Source organism: Pterocles gutturalis, unplaced genomic scaffold, assembly GCF_000699245.1.
Source record: "Pterocles gutturalis isolate BGI_N339 unplaced genomic scaffold, ASM69924v1 scaffold12818, whole genome shotgun sequence".
Taxonomy (NCBI): domain Eukaryota; kingdom Metazoa; phylum Chordata; class Aves; order Pterocliformes; family Pteroclidae; genus Pterocles; species Pterocles gutturalis.
This window is the reverse complement of record NW_010120638.1, coordinates 28,760-38,268: the sequence shown is the minus strand read 5'-3', so window position 1 is coordinate 38,268 and position 9,509 is coordinate 28,760. Positions and strand designations below refer to the sequence as shown.

The 9,509-nt window shown below is 39.0% G+C and overlaps 1 protein-coding gene across 1 annotated transcript in view; it reads left to right on the top strand.

Moving 5' to 3' along the window:
- The window catches only part of PLXNB2 (plexin B2), a 79,336-nt gene extending 70,644 nt beyond the window's left edge, over window positions 1-8,692 (top strand). Inside the window, exons 30-35 of the mRNA XM_010076983.1 lie at window positions 1,137-1,297; window positions 1,906-2,053; window positions 2,553-2,617; window positions 3,352-3,427; window positions 5,417-5,491; window positions 8,398-8,692. Of these exons, the coding sequence (XP_010075285.1) occupies window positions 1,137-1,297; window positions 1,906-2,053; window positions 2,553-2,617; window positions 3,352-3,427; window positions 5,417-5,491; window positions 8,398-8,502 (630 nt within the window). The 3' untranslated portion in view covers window positions 8,503-8,692. The remainder of the gene's footprint in view (window positions 1-1,136; window positions 1,298-1,905; window positions 2,054-2,552; window positions 2,618-3,351; window positions 3,428-5,416; window positions 5,492-8,397) is intronic.
- Window positions 8,693-9,509: the final 817 nt, after the last annotated feature.

Here is a 9,509-nt window from a genome sequence, read left to right as displayed (position 1 = left end):
CTGCTGAAATAATTTAGGATAATGTGTTTAATTACTCTAAAGCCAGGCTCCTAATGAAAATGAGGGTGGTCTGCCTCCAGCCAAGGCCATTTGTCCAAGTGTAAAAGTGGATGTGAAGGAACGTCTGTGTATAGATGATGTAGACCCAGGACAAAGAGCCAGCAAGATGCAGCCGCCCCTCTTCTATACCCAATACCCAATTTATAGATTATTACCAGTCTGGAGTTTTGCTAACTCGTACAGACCTGGTGAGGTGTGATGAGTGGGACCACAGCTACCCCTGCAACCCAAGGGCTGTCTGTGTGTCCTTGCTGGCAGCAGGGTGGCTTAGGGATCCTTGCCTTCTCCATCCCTGCCCTGTTCCAGGTCTGGCAGCTGGAGTGATAGCGAGAGAGAGGATGCAGCTCTTCAGTCGTGTCCATAGGACCAACCAGCTGAGCAGGGACAAACTGCATGTGGCCTCAACAGGGTCATCTCCAAAACAAGGGGACATTCTTTGAGGTTGCAGCCTCAAAAGTCCAGGCAGATGCAGGAACAAGCACACAGCCCTCCTGGGGCACTTCACTCTGTGGGCTCGGTGGAGCTCATGGAGCTGCGCCAGACTGGGTGTCTGATGAGACCCAAGCGCTTGCCCTTAAACAAGAAGTCAAATGTTCACTGGTACTTTTTCCTCTCAGTCTCTTTCTGAAAACTGCATGGTGCTCTGGAGTCAGAGAAATTGTAGGTGGGAAGCTGCAAAACCATTAAAAAATGTCTAACAATTATTTTATGTGCACAACAACCCTGAAGTGTAAATGTATTGTATACTTAGCAACCAGTTTCTGCTGCTTCTGTCAAGCAGAAAGCACACCTTTCTGTGCAAGCTATAGAATAGTTGGTAAAGTCACAGCCTTTCACACTAGAACATAAAATTGTTCTCCAGCAGGTCTTTACTGTGCTGGCAGTTTGCAAGGTCACTGCACTAAGAAAATGCATGGGTTTTGTCACCCAGTACCCTTAGCACTCAGGATGAAGGCCACCAGTGACTGCAACTGGATTATGGGCTGTTAGCGTCAATAGGAATAAAAGACTCTAGGATGGCACCAAGTTCAGCTCATCACACAAATGTAACAGATTTTTTTAAAATTTGCTTTTAGGGGACACTTCAGCAGTTTGTAGATAACTTCTTTCATAGCGTGCTCAACTCGAACCATGTGGTGCCACCAGCTGTGAAATACTTCTTTGACTTTCTTGATGAGCAAGCAGAAAAACATGATATCAAGGATGAAGATACCATTCACATCTGGAAAACAAACAGGTACGGTATGAACGGAGTAATACTTGTATTGCAGAAAAATGAGAGTGTGATTCCCAGGTATGTACTGGCACTCTTACCACAAATCAAAGTAAATTTTATTTATAATTCTCAGAATAATTTTAATTGAGATAATATGTTTATATGATCAAAAGGATTCCCTGTATGCCTAGAAGCTGCAAAAATGAAACCAGCCTACCTATGGGGTTGTTATTGGCAGATTTACCACTTTATCTTTTGTCTTTCCTCAGAGAAGAGGAAAGCAAGAGGCAAGCAAGAGGCAAATGGGACTAGATTTACCTGTCAAAGCACAAAATCTAGTAAAATACTACTCAGGTGGTTTCTCTAACCATGCAGACATCTTCTTCTGCTGTTTTGGGGCACTTGAAATTCTTCTCAAATGAGTTTTTTCTGTGAGAGATGCAAAGGCTTGGTTTTCAGACAAGGAAACCAGAAAACAGATAGCTTGTATAAATGTTGAAATATAAAATTAAGCTTCGCTGTTGTGAGGAGATCAAAATGCAAAACCCGTACTTAACTCCAGCTGATTTGCTTGTTGTAGAACATTTATTGTGTAAAAAGGATTATTTATCTTTTTCCTTGCTTTGCAGCCTGCCTCTTAGATTCTGGGTAAACATACTGAAAAATCCCCATTTCATCTTTGATGTTCATGTTCACGAAGTAGTGGATGCTTCCTTGTCAGTCATTGCACAGACTTTCATGGATGCTTGCACAAGAACAGAGCACAAATTAAGCAGAGTAAGTGATTTGCATTCTACATCCTGACTACGCTCATGCCTGACAAGACAAAGGGCATCCTGGTAGACAATACCCATTCTCTGGGGAGATAAAGCCTTGATAGTTTCTTTTTAGTTTTACAATAAAGTTAGCATTTCACCACTTAACTGGTTTGTGAACATGTCAATGTTACTGTGTAGTCTGCCAATTGATATTTATATAAAGGAGAAAATAGCAACTGCTTTTATAAAAAGCAAGTTTAAGAAATTATTATTTCTTGTCCACCAATAATTTAGTATCATCTTGCATTGATATATTTGTAAAACTTAGCAGTAATGCCGTGTGTAAATATCATGCTTTTAGGACAATCCCACAAATGTTAATAAGCATCCAAATGTTAATATCTGTAAAGCTCAAGTGCATGTGAATATAAAGGCTTGATCTTATGTTCTTGACTTCTGTTTGCTTCCTAGAGATATTCATAAATCAACCATGTCTCTCTTTATTATACATTTTTCAGGATTCTCCAAGTAATAAATTACTTTACGCGAAAGAAATCTTTAACTATAAGAAAATGGTGGAAGAGTAAGTACAGACTCTTTTCCTGATTATTCAGAGTTGTTAGGGCTTTAAGCCTGTGTAAGAGGAAAAGCGAATGCTGAGGCAGTCAAAGTCAACTGTCAAATGTTAAAAATTTTACACCTGAATGTTAAAACATTCCCTTGGTGTTGGCAGTGGCAGGGCAGGGTTGAAATGGAGTGCCAATGGCTTGAAATGGAGCGCTATTATGACCCAGTGAATGCTCATGTCTATTCAGATGCAGATTTATTCAGGAGAAAACATGGTGCTGTTTTCTGCTATGGTTTTCTGTCTAATGAATGCTGTGCTTCCATAATTCAGTAGAGATCAAATCTTAAAAACATTTTCACAAACACATTTTTTGTATTTCATCTCTGACTTTATTCATTTATTAATTGGCAATTCTGTGAATACCACAGAAGATCTACTGCAGGACAAAACTCTTGCTAGCTGGTGACTTCAAAAGTTTGAAGATCTAAAATAATTATTGGCTGCAATTATAAATACATTTCTTTCTTGTGGTATGGCCCTGTACAATCAGGTACGATTTGCTTCTATTGTGAAGGTGCTAATGGCTGCTGGAAGGCAGGATTATCAAGGGAATCATTGGTCTGTTGTGGTAGAGTATCTCCTGCATTATTAGGAAGCGTGTTTAAAATAATTGCAAAATCAAAAGACAGGATTACCAGAAAAACACAGTGTATTTCACCTAACTGAAAGTCTGTTTTCATCTGTTGCAGTTACTACAAAGGTATTCGTCAGATGGTGCCAGTTAGTGACCAAGACATGAATACCCATCTAGCAGAGATTTCTAGGGTAAGAATAAATTCCATTTTCTTGTCCTGAAATGGGAGACAAAAGTGTAGCACTGTTTTTCTTTGTCTTCTTTTTCTAACTCAACTAGTGGGTTTTTTGCATGTCCAAACATCGAATGAGTGATTTCATACATCTCTGAAATACTCCTGTTTAGTGTAGTCATGCCTTTTAGTGCTTTGAAATGTAGATTATTGAATGGAACCAAGAATGGTTATCATCACTAATCTATCTCAGTGATGTAGGTGCCAGAGCAAAGTGTTCAGATTTTTTCATATCCATTGTGGAAAAATTATAGCACTCTTGAATTGTGTTTTCTCTCCATAGCAGATAGAGGATTTTTAGTATCGATCGTACTGATAACAAGTAATGACTGAACTCAGAGTGCTACCGCAGAAAAAATTAGATTCCAGAAATGAAAGAGGAGGCACGTACATTAAGTATAGCGTATTTTAGAGCTATCTATGTGAGGGCAATGCTTCTGCTTTACGCTGCATGTGAGAAGCTCACCATGTGCTCTCTCGGTGGCACTTTTTCTTTTTGCATTATAGGTTATTGGGGGTTACCTCCCATGGAGAAGAGCAGAGGGGGGTGGTTGCTAGCTGAGGACTCTGGTTGGAGACTGGTGGAGCAAAGACACTATAAAACCTGTTCCAGTCTCGGAAGAACCTGTCCACTCTGCAGCTCAGCTTAGCCAGAGCAGGTTCCTGCCTTTGAAGCACTCGATTTAACTTGGAGAACCAGGAGAGGCCCTCACCAGTCTTGGAAGATGTTTAGCCTGAGCAAAGAGACAGTGTACTTACTGTCTGGTTTGCTCTTTTGCTTAATTTAGTTGAAGAATTCTAACATAAGGAGGATGTTTGGGGAATTTTTTGTGGTTTGTTTATTTCAGTGCCCTTAGGACCTAACATCTTGCAGATCAACATCCTCATGAGAGCATTTCTATTTTCAGTCATTCACTACAAAACCCATCTGCAGTGACATTTCATTTTCCAGTTCACTTTATTTATTACACAAATTGAGATGTATATAAAATTAAAACATTTGGTGATTAAAAGTAAATTCATTAGAATGTTTTAACATCAGCAGAATATGTTGATCCTTTCTATTTGCATTATAAATGACGGTAAAAATGAATATGGAAGGAGTGATTGAACATTGCAAATTTTGACCAGCACCAGAAGTGACTTTTATAGAGCAAGGAAAGATGGATGTTTCTCTGCTGCTTTGTGTCTTGGGTAATCATTTATGCCAGTAGCAGTATTTTGCAATTCTTCATTTTCTTAACTGACTTAAAAGTCTGAAGGCATGGCTAGAAACTTAAATCCTGTACGTTTGAGTAAAGATAATCTGTTTAGACATGTAGAGCACATTCGCTAAATGAGTTAAATGTCATGGGTGAGAAAGGAAGAGGTAATGGAAGGGTTATTTCCTGCTTCACTTAAAGTCTGTTTTCTCTGTCTCTCTCTCCCCTTGCCATCTTCATGTTTCAGATGGCTTTTTCCACATGTGCTCATGATCTTGATGAGTTACACCTTTGCTGTAGTGAGGTGTGCATAATTTCAAGGAGTTAAAAAGAGCTGGTGAAAGGATGTCAAACAGGCATGACAGTGACAGAACCAATGCTTAATATCTCCACAATACACAGATTGTACTGAGTAAATGCTTTAGTCTCCATACCCATGTTAAGAGATGTTTGAGCTGAAGTCTGTGGTTTGACATTCAGAGTTCAAAACATTTTCCACCTCCAGTGTTAAGAGTTGTGGCTGTCTGGAAAAACACCAGCGGGAAAGTCTTGATCTAAAAATCACCAAACAAAAGCTTTCTCACCCCTTTTTTCTGCCCCAACTGGCATTCAACAAAAGTTACAGGATGCAAAGCTTGCATTTAGAAATCTTGTATATTGTGTCCAACAGTTATGTGTGTGCATAACTTTCAGCTGTCTGTGATCAGATTTTGACATGCTCACTGCTCACTTGTGTTGTTCAACAGGCACATACCGATTCCTTAAATACGCTTGTGGCTCTACACCAACTCTACCAGTATACTAACAAATACTATGATGAGGTAAGTTGTGGCTTTTGTTTTCATTTTTTTAATAATATTAATGGTAAAAAGTTACGAAGGCTAACATCAGTGTAAAGGAACAACTTCTGGAATTCCCCGGATAATCAAGTAAAAGCAATGCTGAGCAGAAAGCTCTGAGTTTGCAGTTATACACCTTGTTTGGCAATTACAGTGGTCAGAGGTGTGTTCTTATAAATTAACAATTTCAATTCCATTATGGGCTATCTGGTTTTGGTAGTGATAGTTTAATGAGATCTGAAAGAGAAATATATTTGAAGATCATTTTTCTTCAGTTCTACCATCTTAATTCCTAAGAATTAGGACAAAAGAATGTAACTGAGCAAGAAGCACTCATCAGAGCTATATCAGGTTTCAAGCCAGTGTTTTTTTTTATTAGGAACAACCCATTAAACGTGTTTTGCTGGTAGGAATGGGGCCATGCCTTTTTTATTAGTTAAGATGCAGTTAGAACTTCCATGCATGCTACCGTCCCTGTTTTGCTGTGCCCAATGAAGTTCCTGCCCACGGTAAACCATAGCAGAGTAACTGATGAATATAGTCTGATCGAAAAGGAGGCTCACAGATTCAGTCCAAAACATTTCTTAGGTTCTTCAGGCCCTGAGGAAAGGGGGACAAAGAATATCCCAGTGTAGCTGGGCTGTGGCTATGGCTCTCCAAACTTAATCTGAAAACAAAAAGAGAGAATGAAACTTTTATTCAAAGGTTTCCATGGAAATGAATGCCTCCAGAAAACTCTCAGAATAAAATCAAAGCAAGTAAGAACAGATGCTGAATTGAAAAGGAGTACAGCACATGTGAGCTCTCTTCAGTTTGTCTTGCACCTCAGCACAGTTCGTGTTTTCACTTATATTTAACACTGAAGGGAGCAAGTCTCATCCTCAGCTTCACTGCAACTGCTTTATACAGGAGTAGCCAGCTTGTTGCAGCTTTAAAACAGATGTGAGCAGGGAAAATCCAATCACCCTGAGAGTTCTTGACATGGGGGTCACTGGGGGGGGGGTGGCCAGAGGAATGCAGGCCAGCCTGATGGCACTGGTTTCCTCGCCCCTCATCCCCAGTGCTATCAAGCTGACTTTCCGTGCATTCCTGGGGCCTTACAGAGACACTCAGGGACCTTGAATGACAGAGGAACTGTAAAGCCTCGATTCTTTGACACCCCTGTGTCACTGCTCCCAGTTGTGGTTTCACGTTTGGTGGCAAGCACAGGTGGGACTTGTCAGTAGCGGGCCAGCAGACCCCAGTGCGTGGCTGCAGCTCTTGCTTCCACGTACATCACTGTAGGTGATGCACTGGAGGTGCATCTGAGGAAAGGGCTGCTAATTCAGAGTTATGGTGATAATCTGTCAAGAACCATTCAGTAAAATTAATCGAGCTTATTTATTTTCCATGAAAATGTTTTAATTTGCATAAATTGGAACATTTTGCAGCTGCCCTTGTCCTTATTACTGACACAGTGGTTCCCAGCGTGCACTGTACCTTCTGCATCTCTGCAGGGTTTGACAATGACTAAGTGGGTACATTCTAATTGTCCACATTTATATGAAGGATATAGTCACCAGCAGAGATAATAATGAATTATGTAGTCTAGATTTGAGGAGTTACAGCTAGATGTAATTGTTTAAATTAAGGGAACAATAGCAAATTAAATTAAGCCCAAATTAAATACTGTAGTGTTTATTAACTCTGTCTTGTAAAAATGTTTTCACGCTTTAAAACCAAATCTATTAAAATAATTATTTCTAAATAAATTTGCTCCAGTGTTTGAAACTCAAATGCTATACCAGCTCTTCAAAGTGAAATTATTGGCTAGATTGATACTGACTGCATTAATCTCCATCGTCATCAATGTGCTAGATGTAGTAAGAACCATGGGTACTGACAGGCAAACTCTATTTCTCCAGTTCTTGTATTTCCAAGTTTATATAGTATTTAAACAGAGCTAAAGGTTTCTGCTTGATTACAGTGTCTGACTTTTTTTAATAAAGCCAATTCTAGAAAAGGAGCAGTTTTGCCATGTAACACATTCTTCTAATGGAGAAATCTAATAGTTGGTGGAGAAGTTTCCCTAAAGGACGGTGGAAATGAAAACCTTTCGAAACCTTTGAAATTTGATCTTGAGAAGCCCTAAAAAACTCTATTTGAAGAAAAGCCTTCTCATAAGTGTTGACCTTTTCTAGCTCTTGTTTTCAAATCCCTTGTGTCTTCGAGTCATACCTTCCTATATATATGTATTCCATACAGCAGAGGCTGTGTGCGGGATGCTGGGGAGCTCCTCTGACGGGCTCTTTGCTTTCTGAACTACATGGTGCTGGGCCAAAGTTTTGGCATTTCTTGACAAGAGACAAAGAGAAGCTGCTGGCAGCTCCCTGATGCTGTGGCCAGACCATTTTCTTCATCTTATTGCCTACAGACACAAGAGACCTTGTGTTGCCCTACCTTAACACCTGTGCATGGACCACCCAGGAGCTTCTCATAACCAAAGCTCATGGGAATGCAGCTTAATTACTGCTGGTAAATGACCCTTAAGCCTTGTAGGGTGTACTGTAAGTAAAAACAGTTTCTTAAATAGCTATAAAGATGGTTTTCCCCCTGCCTGCTCCATCTTGGAATAGAATATTTCACAAGATAAAGTACTACCTATTAATTTGCCTGGATCCCAGTGTATCGGGAAACATTACAGCAACTTAGATAAAGAAACAGAGACAATCATTTTTATTGCCCTTGTGTAAAAATAGACCATGGGGCCTACTAGATGGACTTAATCTTTGGTACAGTCTTTGCAAAAGACTTTTTACAACCAAAGTAGTATTAAAGACTTGGTCCGGGAATTCTGTCATATATATTCAGCTAAATGATTCTAAACATTGTGTGTTTATTTCTTCCAGATTATAAATGCACTTGAAGAGGATCCAGCTGCACAAAAAATGCAGCTTGCCTTCCGTTTACAGCAAATAGCAGCTGCGTTAGAGAATAAAGTGACTGACCTTTGACTCAAAAGCCGCAATAAAGAAATCTGATCTGAAGATGTTCAAATTCATTCTTCCTGTTAAGGAAATAGTGTTCTATTTTTTAATGTATAATTACAACTTTAAATGAAAGATTTCATGTTTTTTTGATAGCAGAGGTGTAATGTAAAGAATTTTTACTGTAAATTATGCTTCTAATTAAAAGCTGTGTTGTGTGTAAATGAATCTTCTGTGGGAAAGAGAGTCCTTTGGTTGGGGGCAGGGTGGGGGGTGGAAGAAGGACAACCTGTAGTTTGTTTAATTTAGTAGAATCTGAGACATCAGCATTTAGGATTCATTATGCAAGTAAATTCAATACTATAGCCTCCTTTCTACGTTAAGCAATATTTGTACTAGCAAAACAGTAACATACTCAGAGACACATGCAATATCCCCTTTTATTTTGATAACTGGAAATTGACTTCCATATAGCTCTAAAACTTAGTCTGTGCTCATAACAAACATGGTGAATAACATGTCTGATTCTCTGCAAGATCTGAAAATGGGATTTGCTACCACACACGGTTCTTAATTTAATTATTTATGTCCATGGTGATGCACAGTATTGCACCCACCACAGTTGGCTGCGATGGAAATAAGAGTAATGTTAGTGTAGGAGGGTTTTACTGATAAAGTCTCATTCAGTTCAGAAATCACTGCAAAGAAGGAATTAGTCCTTAAAACTTTACAACTCTTTGTTATTATTGTGAGTTTTATGATATATGCTAATGTGCCTTACTTGTACTAATTCTGTGAATCTGATGAATGGTTTTGTAAAAAGAAGCAGATCAGAAAAAAAAATATTTATATGCTATTGAATGACTTTTGTGTGAAAAACATGACCAGCAGAATGCTTGTAATTAGCTGCTTGCCGAGAGTGTGCTGTTTAACATGATTCAATTATGTATAATATTTTAGAATGGTTCTGATGATTTTTTATTTGAATCTTGGAACTGTCCTAGAAATACCATCGCTTGTTTTTGTTGTATTTG